This window comes from Coloeus monedula (assembly GCF_965178545.1).
Source record: "Coloeus monedula genome assembly, chromosome: 3".
NCBI classification, from domain to species: Eukaryota; Metazoa; Chordata; class Aves; order Passeriformes; family Corvidae; genus Coloeus; species Coloeus monedula.
Window position 1 is genome coordinate 23,361,198 of NC_138783.1, and position 25,611 is coordinate 23,386,808.

The 25,611-nt window shown below is 45.1% G+C and overlaps 1 protein-coding gene across 1 annotated transcript in view; it reads left to right on the forward strand.

The window, feature by feature from the left end:
- Positions 1-11,502: 11,502 nt before the first annotated feature.
- IGSF11 (immunoglobulin superfamily member 11) overlaps positions 11,503-25,611 on the forward strand; it is a gene marked incomplete at both ends in the record, with an annotated part of 103,445 nt that continues 89,336 nt past the window's right edge. Inside the window, one exon of the mRNA XM_082278194.1 lies at positions 11,503-11,575. Within this exon, the coding sequence (XP_082134320.1) occupies positions 11,503-11,575 (73 nt within the window). The remainder of the gene's footprint in view (positions 11,576-25,611) is intronic.

The window sequence follows — 25,611 nt, forward strand, 5'->3', positions numbered from 1 at the left end:
AGGAAATACAACCTTACACACAAGTGTAAGCCCAGCCCCAAATTCAGTAGTACCTGCATCATCTTTCAAATGGTGGTACATCCAGTGAAATTTTTTGGCCCTTTCCTGTCCTACATGCACTTTAAGTTGTTAAACTGTGTTTGTGCAGATACTACTCTGAGAACACTTGCTTTGGTTAGCATGCCCTGTTATGCAAATAAGCTTTCTGATTATTTGGATGATTTGTCATTCTCTACTGATTAAATTGGATTGAGCTCAAGTACTGGTTGAGGCAGGAATGTAGAGGCCTTGATTCATTCCCACATGAAAACAAGGAGAAGCTTGGTAAGCTGGGCTTCTTCAGCTTGGAGGAGAGGGGATAGGGGAACAGGCACCTGTCTTCCAATACATATGTGAAAGTCATAAAGAAAATGGAGGTAGACCCTTTTTACTGAGGACAATTAGTGAAAGAGCTCAGAGAAGTTTTGGAGTTTGTGTCCTTGTAGATTTTGAAGAATTGACTGGTCAGAGGTCCAAGCAATCTAGTCTGAATTAAATCCTGACCCTGCTGAAATTGTTAATTTGCTAATTATTTTTTTGAAGTGAGGGGTATTTGGTTTTTTGATTACTTTTGCTAAAGTTAGTTGCCTCATAGACAACACTTTTCCTTCAAAGCTTTAAGAAAAAGCCTCTCAAAATTTTCTATATTTGAGAAGCTCAAATATAGAAGCTGAACTGGAATCTCTTGACAAAAAGATGCAATGTGAGGAAAAAACAGTTTTGGAAGAATTTCAGCTGAAAAACTTGGTTCAGGTCTGTGCTCACTTTCAGATGTTTCCAGGCAAAGTGAACAACACTGGGGGCAGTAACTAGGACTCCTCAGAATTATTTCATATTCATATTCTAGTTGCACCCAAGGGCCCACTGGTAATGATGCCCCCCATAGGTTGGTCCACATGCCTTTGAAGAATAGGCAGATGAAGAAAAAAGTGAATTTTTTATTAAGGGCTTAATTTAGCTAAATTGAGTTGAGTCTGTGCTACCACACTGAAAACTCCAGTTGGTTTCCTAAAAGTCTGATCCCCTGTAGTCCTCTAGCTGGTTTTGAAGTACTCTGTGTTCCCCCAGCAGAACACGCTCTGTCTGGCTGACCAACCCACAACTGCTACTACTTTGTATCTTTTTGGGAGCCCTTGTTTTCAAAAAGACAAACTCAGATGAGGTCATGTGCTCCCTGCTCCTCATATTGATACAGAAGAGGGAAATGCAGGCATGGTGTGATAACAGGGACCTTGAAAAAGGGACAGAGGATGCAGTGCAAACAAGAGGCATGGGGTGATGACAAAAGAGGTGCAGGATACCAACGTAGACATCAGCTCTACAAACAGCTCACTAGTAATCAGATAAAGAAATGGGGACATGAGAGCTGGACAAAACAAGTATTAAAAAAGAAAAAAAAAAGAACAAAATTCAATATATGTAAAAATTCTCCATGTGTAGTAAATCTGGATGCAGTGTGGACTTGAAGGCCAAAGAAAGAGGAATGAAATATAAAATGTTTCTAACAAAATGTATAAACCCTGCTCCATACGGATCTTAGATGGAGAAGGATGAGTATATCAGCATTATGTTCTTCCCTGCAAAGAGAAAGATGGGATGTTTGCCGGGAAGCGTGGAAACTGATTTCAACTGGTTTATTACCCAGATTTTTTCCAGATAATAGTCTTTATTTTTTCTCCTCTAATAATTAGGTCTAGGTAAATGGTATTTGTTAATTAGACTTTTATGATTTCAATTTCATGAACAGTAAATTCCTAGGTTTGCATATAATACTTGTTTCTTTATTGTCTGTAAGCAAGAGTTTGAGTGCAACTGTGGCACTCAGCAGAATCACAGAATCATTTAGGCTGGAGAAGACCTCCAAGATCATTGAGTCCAACCTTGACTGAACAAATCTGTCAGCTACACCATGGCTCAATGTGCCACATTCAACTGTTTTTAGAACACCTCTGGAGTGGTGACTCCACCACTTCCCTGGGCAGCCCATTCCAATACTCGACAACCCTTTCTGTGTAAGGGACATCTTCCTGGTATCCAACCTGAACCTCCTCTGGCACAGCTTAAGTCTGTGTCCTCTTCTGTCACCGGTTGCCTGAGAGAAGAGACTCAGATCCCCACCTGGCTACAGCCTCCTTTCAGGGAGTTGTAGAGAGTGATAAGGTCACCCCTGGGCCTCCTTTTCTCCAGGCTAAACACCCCCATCTCCCTCAGCCACTCCTCATAGGACTCGCTCTCTAGATTGTTCCCCAGCTCTGTTGCCCTTCTCTGGGCACTCTCCAGCACCCCAATGTCCCTCTTGCTGTGAGAGGCCCAGAAGTGGACGCAGGACTTGAGGTGTGGCCTCACCAGTGCTGAGTACAGGGGGACAATCACTGCCTTGCTCCTGTGGTCACTCTATTTCTGACACAGGCCAGGATGCCATTATAAGGTGGCCCTCTTGGCCACTTGGGCACACACTGGCTCATGTGCAGCCACTGTTGACCAGCACGCCCAGGTCCTTTTCTGCTGGGCAGCTTTCTGACCACTCTTCCCCCAGCCTGTAGCGCTGCCTGGGGTTGTTGTGGCCAACGTGCAGGACCCAGCACTTGGCCTTGTGAGCAGGTGAGTGATAGCCATGAAAAAAATAAAAAAGAAGCAATGAATAAAAGAAGTAATAACTTCCTTAGGCCTCCGGCATGAGACATTCTCCTGCCTTCCAACTTGCAGTATTCCGTAAGACCAAGCTCCTCTTGTGATGTTTTCTGGAGAAGCTGGCAAGTGAGACATACTGCAGTCTGCTGCCAACCACAAGTCAATGGGCACTCGGGGAAATTTTCCTCTAAGGCAGGAATCGAGCAGACTTTTAAGTTACTGCCTCTTCTAGTCCAGTCCTGAACTCAATGATGCATCTTTATTTCCTTTCTCTTGATGTGAGAGAGACCCTGTTATGATTCCTGGAGATTTGTTTTCTGCATGCAGGAGCTATGCTCAGTCTTGGCTGTACTGCAGCAACAGCTAAAACCCCGAAATGCTTTTGTTGGTGTGACCTGTTCAGTCCCAGACCATTTTGCTAAAATAAGCAAAAAGAAAGGCAACTGGTGTAGTGTGTTTTGTATTGCTGAGCGAGGCACCTTGCTGATTCCGCTGCTCTCATTTCTCATACTGTAACCATCTTTGTTGAAAGCATTCATTGCCATTCACCTTTAGGAATTTAATTTGCATAATCATTTTTTCTTGCAGGGCTTTGGAATTGGCTGATCTGGACTCTCTACTTCAAAATATCTTAACTGTGCTTTTCAATATGCACACAATGCTGTGAGCTAGAACAAAACGATCTTGTTGTGTTACCATAGAGACTTCCAGGGTCTAAGAAGGGTTCCTGCTTGAAATCGGACTGTTAAAGGGACAAGGGCTGTTAAAATTTGATGAAGGGCTTAATCCTTGACCAGGCAGTGGTATAAATCAGTGCCACCAGGGTGAAATGAACTGGCAGTCCCCATGCAGTGCTTTACAGACAACACTCTTCAATCCAACTGGCCCAAAAGGGGCTGTCATCTTGGTAGACTCAGGGGAAAAAGGAAAAAAATAAAAGAGGTGGAGGGAGCAGGGGAAAGGTCTGGGACATTAACTTGGAAATCCTGAATCACTTCATGCTTTTCCTTCATTTTCCCCCCACCTCTTTTGATTTGAGTTCTAATTAAAAAGCTTTCCTTTGCACTTAGACAACTCAACTTTGCTTTTCAAGCATACATTTTTTAAACACAGCTAAATGAAGGCAGGCATGAGGGAAGGTGCAGGGCTGACAATTCTGCTCTGGAGACTGAAGTCCTGCATTCACAATTAAAGGCAAGTAGTTGGACTATAGCTGCATTCCTGTGTTGTCCTGGTGAAAACAAGATTTGGACTGAGAGGACACTACCTTCTATGATCCTGTAGAGTTTTTAGTGTTGGTGCTGTAATTGCCAGTTATAATGACCATTTTGTGCAATGGAAGGAAGAGAAAATGCCTTGCTATATACATAAAGGGAAGCAGAAATTGGTTGGGAGTAGATTCAGTAACAAAACCTTCTGGCATTTGTCTTTACTTGGGACTACAGTGTCTGGGCTGCTTGTGTGAGCATCAAAAGAGTGCCTAAGAATCCTACTTGCCAACTTATTTAAAAGCTCTAGCAAAATGGAGTGGGAGGCTGTACTCTGACCCATATCAAGTTAATTGGTGTTGACCCTGGAGTTAAAATCCCTAAATGGGCATTAGGAAGGGCACTGGTGAACATGTCTTGAAAATTCACCTTTTGTCATTATCTGACAGTGGTGGGAGGCAGATCTGCCTTATGTTATACATGGAGCTGTTTTTTCCTCTCCAACAGTAGATGTGGATTCAGTCCCATAGGACATCCTGACTCTCAAGGCTGGTGAAGGCAGAGTTTAATCCTTCCTGCTGTCCTTAAGTCAGCTCTGATGACTTCTTCCTCTGGCTAAAATCCTGGCTCTGATGGACTCACCTGATGACTGTTTCATTATGTAAAGAGCACTGTAGTGTCTCTAGGACAAGACAGTTCTGCTCCCTGTCTTTTTGCTGTGAAGCAAATTCTTTCTGGTCCAGGCAAATGTGAATTATGTACACCCTGCCTTGCACAGGAATCCATGTCATATTGTGCCAAAGCAGTGTGTTCAACAGAGCTAAATTTGTGCACATTCAAGACACTCTTAACTCTTCAGGTGCCATGTACTCTCATAAATACTGTGTGGGCCATGACTAGCACTAGGCAACAGCAAGAAATGCTGTCACTAATAGCTTGGGAACTTGCATTCCTGTCAGCAGTGATTTAGAGGATGGTTTAGACTTTTTGCAGGACAGATGAAAGGGAGATCATCTGGCATGGGCTCTGGGCAGCTTCCCAGCAGCATAGCAAATGCTGCAACAAGGAGAGATTTGAGTCTGAAGTGGAGCAGGGGCAATTAGAAATGTTAGCCAGCAGGTCATGTCAAAGTGCAAGCTTAGTTTTGTTCTGATACTACTTCATTCTTATGTTGCTTTTAAACAGAAGACTTCGTTTGCTTCCACATGGCTGCCGAGATTTTTTAGGAGTCATCCTTGGGATGCCATTGGCTCCCTGTGTTGAGGGATTAAGTCAGACTCGGAAGATGCTGAGCACTGGTCCCATGAAAACACCGGCAGGTGGGGTGAGGTGTATTTAACAGCTACTTCAGTGTGGTGGCAATAGGTACCATCATTCTTTATAGGGGAGAAACCTTGCCCAAACTGACCTTTAGGCTAGTAACATGTATCCCCCTCATCATTGCATCGGTCACCTCTCTCACCCATGGGTACGTTGCACTGTGGATACCAAAGATCTGAGCCCTCTCCTCCGTCAGTCCAACAGAGATGCTTTGCTCAGCTGCAGAGTAACATAGACAGTACTGTGGTCCCTGAGCCAAGCAACCATCTGCAACTGGAAACAGCCATGAATGTATTAGAGAGATACCTACATTGCTCTGTGGGCTTGGAAAGCTGGTGTTTGCTGCATGTGGAACTTTCTGTCCTGTTCCCTCCAGACTGCTCTGTATATCCTCAGGGTTTTCACCATTACCTGGGATATCTCTGGCCTTTGTAGGTAACTTACTGGATTTAAAGTTATTTTTTGCAAGTTATTCATACAGGCACCATTAGTGATACCAAAATTAGGAGAAGTGGCCGTATGTCCACTGGCACAACGATTTTAGCCTCTTGTTTTCCTGGATTCCTTATCCATTTTCAGTCCTCATTGGAAAAGCAAGTAAGTGGCTGAAAAGCATTTTGCATAGTTACTAGTTGCCAGTGAAGATCAAAGAGTTAAGAAATGCAGAAGACTGCAATATCTTTTATTAGATCAGCAGATGTAACAAGGAAAAAAACAGATGAGTTTTCAAGCATGGAAGCTCTTCTTCAGGTCAATGTGCCCAAAAGCATGTTGGTATTTTCAGCTACATCAGCTGGTCTAGTAAAAGTTATTGCTTCTCCATAGAAGTTATTGCCCCTCACATATCTTTAGACCATCACAGCCACAGCAACACTGCTACTAAACAAGATTCTCAAAGACCCATTTTGTATCACAACCGCAGGAATACATCCACATGAGTCCTAACTTTAGTGTATTTCTTCTCAATTTTGTCATCTATTTATTTTCTGTCACAGCTGTGTGTAATAAATTCTTTCAGCAGTTCTGGGGAAAAAAAAAGAAGAGTGATTGATTTCCATTTTCTGAGCTTTATGGGGTGTGCTACTTAGAAGAGTTGTCATTACCACCATTTGCTGGTGTTTAGTGGAAGATTTAATTCACCTACTGAAATGATTTGGGGAAATCTGTCGATGTACAATTTAGAAAGTTCTTATGTAAATGGCAGCATTATGAAATGCTTTTATGTGGACACAGCATCCCCTGTTTCCTGACGGGGTGGCAGCATGTGTCTGACAGGGTACAATGGACAGTTGTTAACCACAGCAAGAACAGCATGTCCGAAGAAAAGGTTTAGTCAGAGCCTTGGGGACCAGTTTGTATAAAACATGTCTGCATGGGCAGGATTTGGGGGAGTGAGTGAGAGATGAAGGATTTCAAAATGTTGAATAAAAAGCTTTGGTTTTGTAGACATCAGAATGCTTAGGGGACTTTGGGCAGGAGAAGAGGGGAGGGAAGAGGATTTTGTAGCTGATGAGGTTTGCTTTTACTGTGGGAACAGCCAGGGAAAACTCAGGAGATGTGAAAACATGCAGAGTTGACAAGATTGTGGATTATCTCAAAGCACATTGGGATGCTCCAGGATAGACAGGAATTGCATGTGTGGGGTACATAGAAATTTATTTATTCCCCACACTACTGGTGGAAAGGAGCACCTTGCAGTGCAGTAAGCAAAATCAGCGTGTCACAGGTACTACAGGCCTGTGATGAAGAAACCAGACAGACCCGTGTGCCCATGAGGGATGAAAGGTCTAGGGGAAACAGTGTCTCAGCCCAGCTCCTGGAGTTTGACTGTATGGCTCTCTTCCCATGAAGTGGGGACAGCAGGGAGAGATGGCTCTTGATGTGTGGGTCAAAGTGGTTTTGGAGAAAGAAACGACGCAGTGGCCTACTTCAGTGCTGAGAAGTTTGAAAGTACGCCTAATCCACCCGGGTTTCCATGGACACATCCGCTCCTGCCATCTGGCATCGAAGGAGTGTGGAAATTTGTTTGTTTTTTCAGGGCTGGTTTCCTTCAGATATTCCTGAGGTCTCCCTATGTGGCTGACATGCAGACATAGACCATTGCTGTGACAGGGATCAGGTTATCCTGACCAACACGTGGACTGGGCTCACCCCAAAGCCTACGCTGGTAGTGCGTTGGATTCACAGCACCTGCAGTGGACTGCGCCTGGTGCTGGACAGCGAGGGCATGTGAGAATAAGCCAGTAAATACCCACCTCTCCCAGTGCTGATGCTCCTGCTTGTTCCACTATGCAGGCTTTCAAAAACACAAACCTTTACACTTGGGACAGTATTTCCACATAACCAGTCCTGTGGCCAGTAGAAAAAAAATCTGTGATAGATGAGTTGACAGGGTTATTCCTGTTTCTTCTTCTGTTTAGTGACCTCTGTTTTGTATACACAGGTGTTCAGCAAAATAAATCAAGGGTTTTGTTTGAATTAGTTTTATTGAAAAGCTACAGACATAGTTAATTTGGTGTATCTTTGAAGGGCTGTCATATTTCTTCTCAGATAGGATTAAAACAGTTCAATCTGCAAGCTCTATTTCCTCTGTCAAAGGGAGATAACCAATTCCACAGACTGAAGTTATTAATGATCAACTGAGTGAATTTTATCCATCTCTTTATATCTTGGAAGGACATCTCACTGAAGCTGATTTTGATCAATTTGTAAGCAATGTCACCTTCAATAAATTCCCATCTGACAATAGATAACCCAGTAACAAGCTGGGAGACAGCAATGGTGATGTAAGACCTGGCACCTATTGCAGCCCTTGAACCCAACTGCATCCCCACTGGGTTTTTAGAGCCATGTTAAGGCAAAAGGGGAAAAAAAAAAAGTAGAATCATCCTGGAAAAAAGCTTTCTTTTCAAATTTGACTCACAAAGATGTTTTTCATTGAGACATGAGAATTACATTACTTATCATAATTCTTTCAAAAGAAAAATGTGGGAGCAGTTTCTGCCTTTTTTTTTCCCCCTTCTTTTTATTTTTTTTTCCTTTCCTTGCCCAGCCTAGCATGCACAATCTTGGAAGTATCTTGGCTGTTCAGTTTAAGGATCCTGTGTGTGTTCTTCTGAGCAGTGTAGCACAACTGAGTCCTGCAGTGGTTATCTGCCAGCATTTGATACCTGGGATATGGCAAAGCATATCTCTTCTATCCATGATGTGCTATTCCATTGATGCTGAGGAAGAGGTATACACACTCACTGGTGGGAAAATAGACTGCTAGAGCAACAAATAGCTGTGCTCATAGCTCTAGTATCCAACTGGCTGGAGTGTGCTGCACTGACTGGATAAATGGTTGGCATAAGCCTAACATTTTGGGGAAGGCTCAAGGACAACTAAAGTGTAAATTCAGAGTTCCAGGAACAGTATCTCCTCGTCCACGTCCTCTGTGTACAATCTGCAAGCTATTTTTGGAAGTGGTGATAAGGTGAAGAGGGAGCCAGAGTGAGAGGACTGACTGGTGCATCTGAAGATTATTATTCCCTGTGGCTGCTCCATCCTTCTGGAGTGTGGCCACAGATTGTTCTTGCAATTGCTGCAAGAAGCAGCTAAAGTCACTTGCTGTGTCACTGTGGTTTGTAGGTATGGTACAGTATCTGGTGTGGTGACGAGATCTGAAAGCTGATTAAAATACTCCCTGCTCCTAGCAGCTTGCATCAGGAGGGAGTAATTTGGGTCCATTTTGGGCAGAAATGCTTTCTCTGACTACCAGGCTCTGGATTCACATAATGCTCACTGCACTTTTTAGGAAGCACATTAATTCATCCACTGTACAGGGTGAACTGATCTTTGCTGTTTACCTGCCAGCTGATTCACAGCAGGATGCAAGGAACAGTCCAAAGTGAGCTGGGATGGCATTTGCTAAATGCAGGGTGTCCTTATACTAAAAAACACACTTATTTCCATTAGGTTGAGACAGCTTCTGAGTCTTGGCAGATCAGGAAGGCAGTGCGGCAGTCCTAGGGAGAATATGCAATTTTTCTTGTTTTCATTTGATTTGTCTTTGCATCTTTTCATTCTTGGAAGTGATCTGTAGGTGTAAAGGTAGTGGCAGGCCATTGTGCCCAACATGCTCTGTGCTCTCTGCCCTTGACTTTGGCAAGTAACATTCATGGACCTTCATTGTAGGTGAATGTGTGGACATACCCATTGTATTCCTCCAGGTGGTCACTGTGTGTATGCCCAAGGATGGGGGTTTCCTGGAACTGCTTCTGATCATAAAATCATCATGTTCCTTTGTCCTTTTGCTTGATGAAAAATACAGCAGGTCAGCTGGAGGAAAGAGAAGTGGTCTGAGGGAGTCTGAGAAAACTTCAGTTCCCATATTGCCACAGAATAAGGGGAACAGCTGGGCTGTGACTCTCCCTTCGATGCTTTTCTGAAGTGTTATGCTTCAGCTGCTTGAGCTTTTGCCAAGAGCTGACCTTAATGGAGCAAAACCCTCTTTTAGCCTGCTTGCCATGGCAGGACTGGAGTGATGGGTGCTTTGCAAGAGCGCTAGAACTGTCAGACCACCTGTATTGTCAGGTTTCATGTCTGAGAACATGCAGCCTGCACCCAACAAACCTGGAAAGAGGCTGGAGGGTACATCCCCTGAGTCACCATGTGGTGCCTTCTCGCCTCTCTCTGCCACCACTTGCTGAATGAAATTGAAGCTTATGTGGCAGGCAGCAATTTTGCTGCCTGATAAGGGTAGGTCAACTGTTGCTCCTTATAAACAGAGTTAGTACTTTCATTTCAGAACTAAGATAATCGGTAAACCTGGACTGCTGGGGTGATGTTTTTGCCTAGTCCTCTTGTAGAAGTGTGCCAAAGCTTGATGCTGGGCAAGGCAGAGCTTATTCTAGGCTGGTCAGATGGTAGTTAGCTTGCCACATACTGTTTTCATGGGCACCAGCTTGCTTTTTTTCATGTTGCTTAAAGCAATTTCTGGTTTGATACCCCCGAGGCTTTTCCTTGCCATTTTCACTCCAAGGCACAGCTCTCCCCCACCCCCCTTCACAGGGGTAGTGCAGCCATGTAAAGGGTCAGAACACCTTTTCAAGCAACCGAGGAGGCAGAAACCTGAAATGTTCTGAGCAATAGGGTAATCTGGGCAGGGGGATGCTCCCAGGGACTGTGATTGGGAAGGAGGTTGGGAGAAACATCACAAGGTGGATTTGCTGCCTGCAGGATGCAAAGGCTGCATAGCTGTGCATTGGTGGGGAGGAAACTTTGGGTAGGGGAATGAAGCAATTGGACATTTGACAGAATTGTTAGGAGGTTTTCCTTGTCAAACTGCTTACTTTCACAAAGCAAAATTACCGTGATCAGACTTGGACAGGGAGCTGGCTGTGCGTGAGGAATCAGTCGGTGCAAGCTTTCTGCTTTGATCCTTTCCCCAGATGATCACCCTAAATTCATAAAGGGCCCCTTTCTTCCTTTCCCACCCTCTACATACACACTTGATGTGTGCTGATTTCCAACTGATTAATTTTTCTGTGTAGCCTTAAGGACTGCAATGACTTAAGCTTGTGACACAACTTGTTGGCGATTCCTGTATGACATACTATTGCAGTTCCCCAACTCCAAGAACTGCCCCACACCCTTTAGAGATACCTTGGTCGATTTTGTAGGAGTGCTGAATGCTCGTGTTTCCCAGACTCCTGAATGGCAGAGTTAGGGTGGTTCATACCTTTGCAGTGTTTATACTGTGCGCTGCAGCGGTGACCAGTCCCATGCAGCCCATCCCAAATATTTTGCTGTGTGCTGCCGCTGTCGTCTTCAATGCAGCTGTAGGCAGGCTCTGGAAGGAAGAAGCCCCCACGCTGCCGCGATGATCCGGAGGAGCTGTGGGGGTGCAATCTCCAGCCCTGCGCTGGACCGCACCTCCTCACCCCGGCCCATGTAGCATCCCTACGGATGCAGCGGCGCCGGGTTGGCGGGGAAGGGGAGGAGGGGGAACCCCCAATTTGTGCGGAGAGAGGCGGAGGGTGGTGGGACGTGCCGCTGCGCGCCGGGACGGTGCCACGCGGGGGGTGACAGCCGCAGCCCGGCGGGTTGCGGGGGCGGCTCGGGGCCGCCAGGCTGCGCTCTCGGTCCGGCCGCCGCGCCTGCCGCCCTCCCCGGGCGACCGGGGCTTGGGGCACGGCGGAGCCTCGCCGCGAGCGGGCGGTCCCGGGACGGCGGCGGCGGCGGCACCACCGGCGGCGGCACCTGCGGCGGCGGGGAAAGGCAGGGCTCGGCGGCCCGCTCCGCGCCCCTCGCCCGGCCCGGCATGACGCGGCGGCGCCCCGGCGGCGGCGGGAGGTGGGTGCCGGCAGCCCTGGCCGCGCTCCTGGCCCTGAGAGGTGAGTGCTGCTCGGGCGGAGCGGGGCGCGGCAGCCGCGCACGGGGCATCGCCCCGGGGCCGCGGGGTCGCCGCCGCCGGTGCCACGGCGGTGCCCCGCTCGTGGGGAAGTTTTGATTGCGGTCCCGCCGGTGATGCTCGGGAATGCGGCGGCGGGCGAGTGCTTTTGCAGGCAGGCGTGGGGAAAGAGCGCTGCTCTGCTCTGCTCCTTCTGCTGCCTCCGCTGCACCATCCTTCCTACTGTTCTTATATATACATAGTCGATTTATTTTTTTTTTTACTGTTCTGTAAAACTTGCTTTAAACTGGGCTTCACGTTAGGCTCAGTTGTCTGGGCCTAGCCCCTTGGTGAGCTCACCTGTGTGGAAAACTCTGGTCTGTCCCTCAGGCCCTGAGGCAGCAGGGAACTTTCCGCAGAGATGGTGACAGGCTGCCCGGAGCCCCCTGTGTCCCCCCCCCCCCCCCCCATCCTCTGCTCTGCCTCCTCCTTCCAGGCACATGGCGCACCGCTTCAGCTCTAAGATACGTGCCTGCCCCAGGGGACGTGGGGACTCCACCACCTCCCGCCCTCTATAGCCCTTCCGAAATAGGTGTGTACCGTGGTGTCTGTGCGGAGAGGAAGCAAATTGCGTATGACAGGTGCTACTCACATCACTTAGTGCACTGCCGGGGCGCGCCAGGAGGTGCTGCATTAAGGGCAACAGAAGAAACTACCAAGTGCAAGATGTTCAGACTCATCTGTTGATCAGGTGGCAATGTCTTCTTTCAAGTAATGCTAAACTTTAGAGCAGGCCTGCTCGGTTGTGGTTTACTGAGGTCTAGAGGGCAGTTTTCTTAAGGTCTGCCCTTTAATGCAGATACCCACTAAGCAGTTTTGCACAACTGTGCTCAGCAGTGAGCAGCCCACACCTTTGAGACAGCTGAGCCACCTTCACTGCTGGGAAACTGGGAAACCTGCTGCAAGAGGTCCCTGAGACAGCAGGAGAACAGTAAGAAATGATGGGATCTCCCATGAGAAGACCAGAGATGTCTCAGCAAGGTCTAGATGAAATCTCCTCACAGTCGGGATCTGGGTGGAGTCCGCTGCTTGAGTATCTGTGCCTGGCTGTCACTGCCCTGCAAGGCACAGCAGGCTTTCTCCTCTACCCAGGATCTGTTTAGAAACAAGTCTTTTGATGGATAAGATGAACTTTTCACAAATACCTCAGCCTCAAAAGCACCTTGGGTTCCTATCCTTAGAAAATGTTTGGGAGTCTGAGTCTCATGCATTAACTGGAAATTGCAGCTGCTGACTTCAAAGAGATGAATTATGGAAAAAAAAGTTTACTAGTATTAAATTGAGAGAAATAATCTCAGCTTTCATACTTCACACTACTGATTTGCTTTTTGTTCTTTTCCCAGTTTGGAAAGCAAGTTCAATTACTTTCAGGTTCTCAGTGCTACAGTTTTTTTGTCTGCAGACATTGCAAAGGTGTGAATGTCTAGAAAGTTACTGGACTTGCTCCAGTTAGAGGCATATAAGCGGTGAAGTGCTTCTGTTGATGTGATATCACTACAAAACCATACAACAATAATCAGATTTAAGGTTGAAATCAAAGGGGTATTTAATTTTCTTTTAAAGCAGAAAGATTGACTCGATATTTGCTTATTCTGGTTGAGGGCACATGGCGACAATGACATTGGAGACAACCAGGTGTGGAAACACTCTTTTCCGTGAAATATTTATCTGCAATAGTGTAATGGTTTTTCTTGCACTTTCCTTTAAAATTTCATGCTTACCTGAATGAAACACCTGTGTCTCAAGCTTGACTTTTTTCATTTTGTCTTAGGAAAAGTCTTTAGAAGATGGTGGTAGATGAAAATAACTGTGGTACACAGTTATTTCTGTGGTACACAGCATGGCCATATTTTCAGTGGTTCTTGAATGTGAAAAGAAAACACTGTAAGGGATAAAGAACAGACATACACCCAGGAAAGCTGAAATTAAATTGGGAGAGTTTTTTCTAAACAACATTTGCAGAAGATTAGTAAGTGTGTTTCTGCTCTGGGCTGCCAAGTATGGCTAGAAAGAGTGATTTTTAAAATTTTTTTTCCTTTCTTGAGATTTTAGACTGGTTTAGAAGATAGAAGGAAAATGAGGGGGTCATATGCAAAGAGATACCTAAATTAAAAGTAAGATTTAAAAGTAAAAGGATCAGAAATTGTTAAGAGTGTATAAGGCGGCAAAATACTTAATGCCAAAAAAAAGAAAATTGTTGGGGGGAAAAAAGCCCTTGGAGGTCATTTCATCATTCTTACGCTTTATACCTACAATAATATACAATTAGACTTCACAGTGATATTTATATCAATTATTATAATGCCATTTTCTTACGTTGTTTTGCAATTTATAGAATAGCAATGGTTCTTTATAACTGGTGCTAGCTGCCCACTTTTTCTGGGCCTATTATATCCATGTGTAATGGTCCTGGGCCAGGGGCAGCATCTATGTTCTCCCTCTAAAGCATTATAAGCATAATAATTTTTTGTGGAAATAATATTTTCTCAGGAGACATTTAGGAAAAGACAGGAGGGAATTCACTTTAGAGCTTTGAAACCAAACCTGTGATTGCTAATCAATCCTCCTATGTCCCCAGAAATAGCATCCTGCAAATTGTCAAATGTGGTAGAAATCACACATCAGGTACAGTTAGAGTGCAGAGCTGACGGGTGTTTTAGCTGCGTGGTGTTTGGATCCTGTGACACAGAATTGCAACAGGTGTGATTTCAGTGTGTTACAGTCCACTGCAGATGGATCCTGCAAGATCAGGGGGTGAGGGTGCCTGGCTGCAGTGGATTAATGCAACAGCAGGTCTACAACTCCTCACATGACTTTTTGAAGTCACCAGCCTGAGGTTCTCACAGCTGAAACCCTTCTGGCCTTGCAGCACCCTTGTCCGAGCCCACCGGTGCTTCCCAGCCCTGCAGCAGGTCCCCAGCCCTCACAAGGGAGTACTGTGTCAGTCCCTTGCCCTTCCACGCTTTTGCAGTTTTTTGGAACAGATTGCCATTTGTGTCAAGCTGGGTGGTTTTGTGACGTGTAGATAAATCATTTTGCTGACGACCTGACCTTGGTCCCCAGAGGTAGGCACAGATGCATTAACTACTTCTTGTGTCTCTGAAGTGGGCATCATTACCTTATTTTGGAAACTGATTCTTTATCTCCGCTTCTTCGGTATTGCCTAAACTGCAATTTTCTTTTTATAAGATTCCATTCTCGAGGGATCTCAAAGTGCCTCAGGAGCAGCTATATTTAGTTGCTCAGTAGTAATATGGATATACAAAGTATGGTATAAACAACCCTTTAACTTAGGAAACTTAGGAATTGTTTTTCCTGCCTTCATGGGGGAGTAGAGTTTTTATTCTTGTAGCAGTAGTACAGATGGAGAAAGCAAGACTCAGAGAGACCTCATGACCCACTGAAGGTCAGCAGATGATGGTAGTAGTCTTGAGTGTCTTGGAACAAACTGTAACCACAGGAGGATGCTTAAATTTATGCAGCAGGTTAAGCAATAATGTAATGGTCCTCTTTAGGGATGTTCACTACTAAATTGTGGTGAGTCATCTATATTTAGCAGGATGCTACTATCATCATGCTTTTTAAGTAAAGTGCTTTTAACACAGTTTATTTCAAGGAAAAGTGCATGCACTGAAAATCTGTTCTTTGTAGTTTCCTCCTTGTGGACCATTAGTGCTGCCTTCCCTTTTGTAAATGTTCAGAGAAAAATTTAGCTCCTGGTTGTTTAACAGACTGTAGTGTAACAAGGACAGTTCTCTGGTTATTACTACCTTGTGTTTGCACAGTCATTTATGAACATTAACTAATTGAGAGTCTCCAAACTTACTTTGTGAGGGCAGTCAGTTTGATTTATAGCCTGGAAAACTGATGTGTGCAGAGATGAAATTATTTTCTTGCTGTCAGGTAGGACATTTGCCCAGCCTCTCCTTTAGAGAAGTCACAGTTACAGGGCTTCTGGTCATATGCCTCCCTACTTTATTCTCCCAAGTGTTGCATGACTTGTGCACCAGGGAGAAAGCACGACATTTTTCACTGTGCACAGTGAACTTTTAAGTTTTTTTTTTTTGTCTTACAAGTTTTCATCTCTTTGGTTATGGAGGTCACTTGTGACCTGGCTTCTGCCTTTTTTTTTCCCTGCTTGAGCTGGTCTGAGAACAAATGCTCTATTTCATCCGGATTGAGGAATTTGGCTTCATTCTAAATGGAAGTAGAAGTCAAATGCTTTGATGGTTTTCAAAAGAAATTTTTGAGAGAAATTCCATCTTAGGACACTGATATTTTGTCTCTTTGTGGAGTTGTATAGTTATACTACAAGGAAGTACCCTAAGAAGAAAGATATTTTGATGTGAAAAGTCAAAACTTTTCATCCCAAAGATGCTTAAGTTGGATGTTTCTGTATTTTTGACTTCTTCTCCCCCTGTTTTTCTTTTGAAACACAGTTATGATTTTACAAAACACCCCATGTTTCATAAGTTTTGGTTTAGTGGAAGTAGCTTCAGTAAAAGCCTTTAGTGGTTGCTGCTTTTTATTTCTACAGGGCATTTAAAAAGAACAGTGAAAAAACTGGCTGGCATAAGTTGGTGGTACCTGTGCACAGTCTCTGCCCATTATTTTTGCCATCTTGACATGTGTATGCAAACACCATGTGCACATTCGTGGCACTGTTCTTGTCCTTTCCTTATTCATTGTGCTGTAGAGCACTGTACTGGAAGAGACAAGTTTCTATTTAAGAAATACAGCAAATATTTGTTAATATTTATTTCCTCTTTGGAACAGTTGCTGTAGAAGTCAGAACAGGACTAGCAGGTCCAGCTCAGTCCCTTATTATTTGTGCATGTGCAGAGCCACAGCTCTCCTCCTGTCAGCGTAGCAGTACTTGTACATTTGCATCTCTGCATGAAGCTAATTTCAAGTGTAATTTTGGTATTAGACTGATCAGATTGCTTACTTAGGGACAAAAACTTGTGCATTTATTTTCTCATACCCTCGTGAGCCAATCTAGCTATGAGAACAGGAGCTTCTGTTTCACAAGCATCAGCAGGAGAAAGCCCGTGTCTGAACTCCACTTAGTTACCTCTGGGCTTTGATTTTACCTGAATGCTGAAGCCAGGAGTGTTGTTTGTGTGGAGGCAATGACACCCTGTTTACAATCTGTGGTGCATTTCTGCAGCAGCCTGTCTGAGCAGCGCTGGGCCAGGTCGGCCCGCTGGTCTGTGCTGCCTTGGCCAGATCTGGATGCTCCAATGGGAGGTGCCAAAACCTCCTCAGTGAGAAATTGGTGCCAAACATTTAGCAAAAAGAGGAGTCTGGTGTCATGTCTGTGCTACAGGTTGCCCTAGGAGTAGGCTGGTGTATGTGTTGCTCTGGACTTCAATGCCTACACAGCCCAATTTTCTCTTAATTTTAGGGTGTGTCCACACTTCATTTCCTTGCCATAAAATGAACTAAGTCATAAGTATTCTTTCTACCAATACAGAGCGAATAAAGAATCCATCTCCTCCCCTTTCCTCAGGGAAGCCTCCTCCACTTGCAAAGCCGCAGGTGTAAAACCTCCATTGTTGCCAGGGGCCAGGTTGAGCTGGGCTAACTGAGCCCCTGGTGCAGCATCCTCAGTTGGTGTCCAGAAGGGTGGGTGTGCAATGGCACTGGACACCAACACCTCGGCCCCCCGAGTGGAGGGGCTGCGGGTGGGCTGCAGGCTCAGCTCTCCCTCTGCCTGGCACATTACTGGCCTCTGCCAGGAGCAAGTGGGTTGGCACACCCTCTCTGCAGGCCCACTGGGGGGATTACTTCCTAATCCCCACTAATTAGAAGTTGGCTCACGCCTGGACACATGAGGGTATAGTGACGTTATGCTTTTTGCATTCTATTTTTTGGGTTTTTTTGTTCTACCTGACATATCTGTGGATGTTCCCAGTATCCTTATAAATGCATGGGCCTTTGTGATTTCTGCTGAGCTCTTGACTTTACATTAACATGAGCTAATCATTCCTGGTAGTTAATTATTGGCTGTGTTTAGAAGAAGCAGAAAAAGTAAAAACAGAGAAGGAAAATTACAATATTTTCCTTATGTCTGGTCATGTTTCCTGCTCTTTGGTTATGCTGAACTACCTTTCTTTTTTCTCTTGAAAAAACGAACACAAAAAGCCCACAATCAAACAAACCCCACAGAGAAGTACCTGTTTCACTTCTTCATTCCCATTTGACAATTTCTTTCTATTTAACTCATCTCCAAGTTAAATTGTCCCAATTTTAACTGTGCTTGACCGGTAAGTGTTTTTGACTAGTGAATGATGAAACCTTTCTCTGCCTTCTGCATTTTCAACTGTGCCATGCAGAAGTAACTGCAGCAATTCCAGCTGAGGGTGCACTCTCAGTGTTCAGGGCAGCATTTGAATACTTCCAGCATCCTTTTCAGCCTCTTCCTTTGGACACCCTGACAGCTTGCTTGCTTCTTTGACCACTGTTGTATGTTGAACAGATGTTTTCATTGAGCTGTTCACAGTGATACCAAGATATTTTTCTCAAGTGATTACATTTGAATTAGAGCCCCATGGTATATGAATAGTTCAGATTATTCTCTCAACTTCTTATTACTGTCTGTTTGGTAATGTTGAATTTCATCCTGCATTATGCTGCCCACTTGCTGAGCTTTGTCAGATCCCTTGGAAGTCTCTCTCAATCTTCTTTTGTCTCAGCCAGCCCAAATCACTTTGCCAGCTTCCTGTCTTTCTTCCAGATATTAAGAAATGGATTAAACCACCCCAGAACTGGTATGAAACCTGGGGGTAATCCCTTGTAATCAGGGCCAGAGTGAGGACGGGGGAGAGGGGCTCCCATGCCTCTGAGTCTGGGCACTGAAGAGTGGAGCAGCAGCTCTGGACTCAGCCTGACCTCAACTGGCCTGAACCGCACTGGGGGCAAGGCAAGGGGGGGGGACTCCCACACCAGGCAAGCAGGGGAGAGGTCTGGCACTGAACTGGCATCCTGCCCAGAACAGTTTAGCAGGTGCACTTTGAAGTGACAGAAAATTAATTACTTAGTCCTGTCCTTTTCCTTCCAAAATTTGAGTGGATTGCAGGGCCACAAGTTCCCCTGAGCAGACACCAAGCTGGTTTGTCTCCTATTGTGTGCTTTTAGGGGCTTAGGGTATCAGGCTGGTTTAACCAAGCCCTGCTGCCACTTCCAGGTTAGCCTGTACCCTCTCTTATGGAGAGCATGCTAACTTCAAGAACCGCCTCACATAGCTTGCTTGTCTTTCCTAGCAGTTACAGCCACTTGAGAAATTTCTTTCTTCAGCTGTTCTGCACTTCTGGACTTGTCCCTTAAATATACTGAAATGATTGGGTTTTGACTTTTGCAGTTGGCCTTCAAATTTGCTCTCAGTCCTAGCTACCATTTCATGAAGCAACTGTTTAGATTGAGTCGATTCTTGTTCCTTTTGTTTGGCCATACAATATGCTCTCTTGCTTCTCAGCAGGTTTTTGTTTAGGGCACCGAGTACCTTTTCAGTGATGATGCTGAGATTGCTTCAACATGCCACCGTACAGTGTAACAACCTTAGTTCCCCTGCTTCTGGAGTTAGGTTGTTTTGACTGTTTCGGTTTTTAATTGTTCTTTCTAGCATGTGAGAGGCCCAATGCAAAGTCCTGTTACTGTTTTTCTCACGGGCACGGTAAATTTGGTTATGTAGCAGCCCCCGCTACTTTGTATCTTTGTGTCAATTACAGTGTTTTAGCTTCTAAGTGTGCTGGGACGGGTTGTTCCAAGTCCTTCTTATGCTCTTTTAGACGCTGCAGAATTGTAACCTGCTGTGACTCTTAGTTAATTCCTGCACATGTTGCTGAACTCATCATTTTTTTTCTGTTTTCTTTGACTTTGTTCCTTCGCTCTCACTCCACACTGTGCAGTAGATGTTCCTTACCTGATCAGGAGGCCATTGGGAAATACAGGTTGCTTCAGTGAGACTTGTTTTTTAGTTAACTTTTCTACCTCTTCAGCCACGACTATCTATATGAGATTTGTGTATCACCCATCTTGCAGTTTGATGTCTCTGCCTCTTTACCCACACTGGATTTCCGGGCAGGGCATGAGTCTGTGATGACTTCCGCAGCTGTGGGCACACAGACTGCAGGGCATGTTGGACACTGTGTTGGTTGGTGTGGCTGTATAAAAAGGTTGTTACATCATGTTTTAGGGGCTGGTTCACTGCATCAAACCTGAAGTGCTTCCTGGAGCCTTTTGCTCCAGCTCTGACCTGTGCTCCCGTGCGGTCTATCAGCATCAGCTGCACTCTGAACCATTTGGTTTAGAGCTGATATCTCAGCAAATGCAGCGCCGCTTCTTGATTAAAAGGTCCCTGGGAGCTCCTGCAAGGAGTGCTCTGGGTCCCTCCAGCTCCTGTGCACCACTTACTGTGCTGCCTCTCACTGCCTGCACCAGTGACGGAGGCCTGGAGCTCCCCACAGCCCTTGGGGAAGGAGACAGGGATGGGTGGAAGATGGGTGGCTTTAGTGAAGCAGAAGGTGATGGAGGGCTTCTGCAGGGCACTGCTGAGCTTGTGTGGTTTCTGGGCTCCTTCCATAGCTAAATGTGTGCTTGGTCTTCACTGTTTGATGGAGTTTGCTGTCTGAACGTCTCCATTGGTTGTGGAGCTGCTCGTGTGCAAACCTGCTTGGCTTTCTGGCTGTGTGAGCTAGTGACTCGGGAGAGGTTGGGAGGACCTTGGCTACTTGGCAGAGGGACAGAATGGCCTCAGTCTGTCTGCAGCATCGTCGTGTCCTTGGTTTGTCAAGGACAGCCCTTCCTTTTGCCCCTGAAACAGCTGGTGCGCCCTGGGCCCTTATTACGGGACTCATCCGCAATCAGCGCCTCGCTCTCTTGTGCTGGAAATGCCTTGGACACGGAGAGCAGCCTTGTGTTTCTCAGCTGCACGGAGTTGCAGCAAGGCTGCACTTTGCTTGTTCTTTGGGGAATGCTCTGTGTTAGCTCTACAGTAGCTTTTTTGCAGTTTCTTCTGTTGTCTCTGCTCTTGCCCTTTTTCCCAGTGGCGGCTTCGCTTTTTTCGCTTTTTTTTTGCTTTTTTTTTTTTTTGTTTTCGAAGACTGCATTTCAGCTGCCACATTGACAGCAGTTGTCTGTTTATGCACAGAATAGGTACAGCGCAGTCCGGCTTCCCCCACCCCCTTGGTCCCCATCCTCCAGCCCTCCTGCACTAGGTGCCCTGTCCCCCACAGCTTCAGCCTCGCTGGGAGCTCCAGCCCTGAGCTGGAGGGCTCACAGCGAGGGGATCGCTGCAGGTGAAGGGGGGGGGAGCTGAGGCATCCCACCGCCACCGGCTTGTGTTGCATCCTAATTGCAAATAGCCCTTCCGGCGTCAGCAGTTTGTGGGAATAATTGACAGGAGGTGCCGGCGAGGTGCTGAGTCAGAGCGAGGTGTGCTTGCCAAGTCACTGCAGCAGAAGGAGTCCGATCGCCTCGTGTGGAGGGAAGCCAATGGACGGTGGGTTTCCTAGCTGCCTTTGGGCCTCTTTCTTTCCTCTCTCTGAGGCTGCAATTCAGCAGCAGTGATGCTATGCATGTAAGGGACAAACCAGGGGATCGGGGGAGCTCTTTATTTTTTTCTTTTTCCTTTTTTTTTTTTTTTTTTTGGCTGTGAGCACTGGGATTAGGGGATGCAGGCTCCATTCCCACCTGCTGCCACTGGGTTTCTGTGCTGTCGTTTCTGTGCTCTGAGCAAGCAGAAGGGGTAGAAAACACATGTTGGGGGTTAGTGTCAAGAGAGTGGCCCTAATGACAGATTGATGTCTCCTGGGAGAGGAAAAGCAGCATGTGACATCCTCAGCTGGGCAGGGGGAGAGCTATGCAAGCCGAAAAAGCTGCAAAATAAAATGACTGAAAAGGTGTTTTGTCCTGTCCTTCCTGAGGGTTGTTTCTGCTGCAGTGTCCTACCATTTATTTAGGGGTTTGAAATTGCTTGCTTGACACGCAGGAAGATGAGTGCTTGTCCTATATACATCTAGCACCTGATGGACCTCCAGGTCAGACTTGTGAGAGCTTTGTCATTTATTCCTGACCTTCTAGAATATGGCTAACATCAGTGTTTATACCACTGCTGAATCTGTCCCAGAGGTCTGGATCCTTTCCTTTGCCTTGCTTCACCCTTGCAGGGTGACTTCAGTTGTCTTTGTCTTTCTCCCTCTCTGTAGCACAGGGTACCATTTTCCAACCTTGGACAAAAGTCAGTTTTTGTTTCACAGTGATCTAAATATATGTGTCTGCTGTGTGCCGCCTTTGTAGGGAGAGCATACTATTTTTGCTTTTAGTAACCGCTTTATAGAAAGAGATAAGGAGCATGAAGACAGAGGCCCATGTATTTTTCAGAACCCTTCATATCTATGCTGCGCTCTACACACCCACTTTTTTAATGCTAATCCTTGTATAATCTTTCTCTTCACTGACTCAGGTAACAGCCATGTTATCTAGATCCCCATGCAGCTGATTGGGAAAATCAAGGCCCAGAGATGGGAATTGCCTTTCCCATGGTCATGCAGGATTCCCATGGCCAAGCTGGAGTCAGAGCCCTCATCTCCTGACTACCAGCCCATACCTTTTCCACTGGACAATGCTACCTGTCCACTGATTTAATCAGTGGCCTGCTGAATACTTTTCATCCTGAATAATTTTCATCCTGAATACTTTTCATGGCAGTGGCTCTTGTATGGTTATCAATCCTGAGTCTTTAGAGAAAATCTGCAGTGACTAGATCAAATGCAGTTCTTCCATCATTCTTGTCTTGACCACCTTCATGATGAATATTGTGAACCCCAGAGGGGTGGCTCTGGGGTCAGTGGTGAGTGGACTGCATGTGTAAGGTATCTGTTCTTCTTGCCTCCAGTTTGCTGCCTGTCCACATGCTGGGTGCAGTCTGTGACACTGGTGGCAATCTTAAACCATCTTAAACCAAAGTGCCTTGAGGCACTTTGGAGAAAATCTTTCCCCACTGGGTTCTGTAGCAAGATCAGCCAGGACTGATTGGGATCAGATCAGGGCTGGTTTAGGAGGCCTAGGATGGTCTGCTACATGACTGGCCTGCCTTCAAGCTGTGTTTCTGTGTGAGTTTTACCCTGTATGGTGGAGATGTGGCAGCCAGGGTGCTCCTATAGAGAAGAATGAGTCTGGTCCTCAGGCATTTTGAAGTGTTGTCTTGCTTAAGGGAACCTTGGTCTCCATCTGGTCTAATGCAGCTCTTCCTCCTTATCCACTTTCTACCCATGGTGTGGCTTCACCCTGGAAACGGAAAAAAAAATAGAGCATTGTCTGTTACAATTGGGATTTTATAAGGTACCTATGGGAATTAAGCACACAATTCCCTCAGGTTCTTTTTAAACAGCCTAGCTGACGTGAATTTATGTTGACAATAAGCAAGAGTGGAAGCAGTCCTGTCAGCAGAGCCACAGCTATTCTCCCTGTGTTTGATGTAGAAACTGCTGTGCTAAATCTTATTTAGCTTTAAGGTCTGTGGGTCAGGACCTGGGACTGGAGTCTTCAAGAGGTCTCTGATGTGAGTGGAACTCATGCTCTTGCCTCCTCTGGCCCCAAGCTGGGGGTCTTTTCAAGCACTCATAAGTACAGTGGAAATACCAGTGTGTAATAACCTTGTGTGTAGGGCCTCTGCTCTGTGCTGGGCTTGAAAAATGCACCTGACATCCACTGGGACAAGGACTGAGTCTGCTATGAGTCAGTCCAGGATGATGAAACTCTGCAAAATCAACTCTTCTTTCCTTTCCAAGAGGTAAAAATGTGTATGGACGGTGAGGCGTAGCATTTAATTGCAACTTGCTGCAATAGAATTTGCTCTGAAGATAATTGAGAGGTTCTTCTGACAGCTGCAAGAATCCTTTTTTATTTTCTTTCTCCATAACCAAAGAATGACAACTTGCATCAGTTTTTCACAAATGGAGAAATTCAGTGACAATCATCATACTCTTCATTAGAAGTAAACAGTTATGATATAAAATAATAAAACAACTGCTGCAGACCAAACAAGGAGTGGAATATAGCTGTCACTTAGAACACATCAGGACACAAACAAGAAGAAAAAGCTGCCTTCATCCTTGCTTATGAGTGAGAACCCTTTCTGGGATTCTGTTTTCATGGCTAAAGTGAATTTCAGAGTGTATTTTAGGTTTCTTTTTGGAATTTGTTCCTCTGACCATATAGCCAGGGCACATCTGGCAGCTTCTCTTGCAGCTGCAAGAGGGGAAAAGCAATTCAGGTGGAGATGCTGCTGACACCGTGATCCAGTGCAGAGCCAGTGGGTCCCAGAAAGCCACTGTTGTCTCCTGCCAGTGATCTGCTTCCTGCTCCTCCTCAGCCCTAAGCTCTCTGACACATCTCCTGCATCTCTCACCTCTAGGAAAATGTTCACTGTGTTCACTTGATGGATGCAAAGGAATGTCCACCTCTCATTGTGAATTTATGTGAAATGGGCCCAAGTTGTGGAAATCTCATTAAATTAGTGAACTGTGTAAGACTTCCATTCATTTTTGGCTTTGCTCAGAGAGCAGCTTGGATTATTCTCTCAGATTTGAAGAGTTATTCAGCCTTGGAGCTCAAAATCAACTTACAGGCTAAAATCAGACCAGGTCTCCTTAGCTTAGCTTTTAAAACAGAAACGTATTACACTCAAAGCCCATTAAAGTCAAAAGGCTGTCTTAATGTGTGTGTATATATATAATATATAATCATGCACATATAACTGGACAGTCAAAATAAAGCAGCACTGGGAAATGCATAAGTTAATGATGCCTTGTTATGTGCCCTGTATCATTTATGGCATGAATCCTGTATCCTTTATGGCATGAATTTTATAGTCTAAGTGGTAGTAAGATTAGAGGTAGGTGAATAATTTATAGCAAATAATTTATTTAATGAATTCCTCTTCCATTTCCATTTGCAAATTGTTTGTGAACATCCTGTGGTTTCTTTGCATTTTACTTATTTGAAATTACTTACTGAATAGCTCCTACAAATAATATTTGACATGCCACATGCTTATGAGAAGGTTTGTTTTTGTTTTTTTTTTTTAACTGTTTCCTAGGAGGAGGAGCAGTATGTCAGCTCCAGGTTTGGTTGTTCAGGAGTGATACAGAGCACAAGTTCATGCCATAATATTTCACTACCCTTAAAGTTCAAAGTAATTGTCAGAATTAGGCAGTTTCTGAAAGGTATCAAGAATTAGCTATTAATTTTTAGTAATTATTCAGACTGTGTGGATAGGCAAGTTCAAAACTCACTTTTGCCAGTGAGTGCTAAAATTGCTCAAAATGTGTTACTTCCTTGTACATTTACGTCACTAAATTAGAATAGCTGCAGAAATGAACAGAATGCTCTAAGGTCCACAGTCAGCAGCGTGCTGTGCATATGCCTGACTTCAGGCATGTTCCTGAGTAGATGCATAAGTGGTAGAGTGGCAAATTATGAACTTCAGCATATGTTTAAGTGGTTTTCTGAATTAGGGACCAAAACAGAGAACAAAGCAAATTTATCTTTCATGAAAGTGAACAGACAAGAGAATTTTGTTTCCTCATCTGCAATTACAGGGCACTGCATCTTTCAGATGGGGAGTGTGGGGGAGTGATGATATAAATGTTGCATTAAGTTGCAGTATTTCTGATTTCATTAAATACAAGGCAGTTTATCTGAAGTTTCTCATATATGTCACTCTGTGCTTCCCCCCCCCCCCCCCTTAAATATTGGCGGAAATAGCATGAAGAGTTGAAAAACAAACAAACAAACAACTGCTCCCCCACCAAATCCTCAGCCATTAGTTTCAGTTTTTATTTATATCTTCATATTTTGAGATTTCTCAGATTTCAGAATATTTTCCATGTGCTTTTATTGGCCTATCATCCCTCTAAAAAAAAAAGTTAATTTGGAAATATTAAATAATGCTTGACAAAAGTGACTGTCACAGAA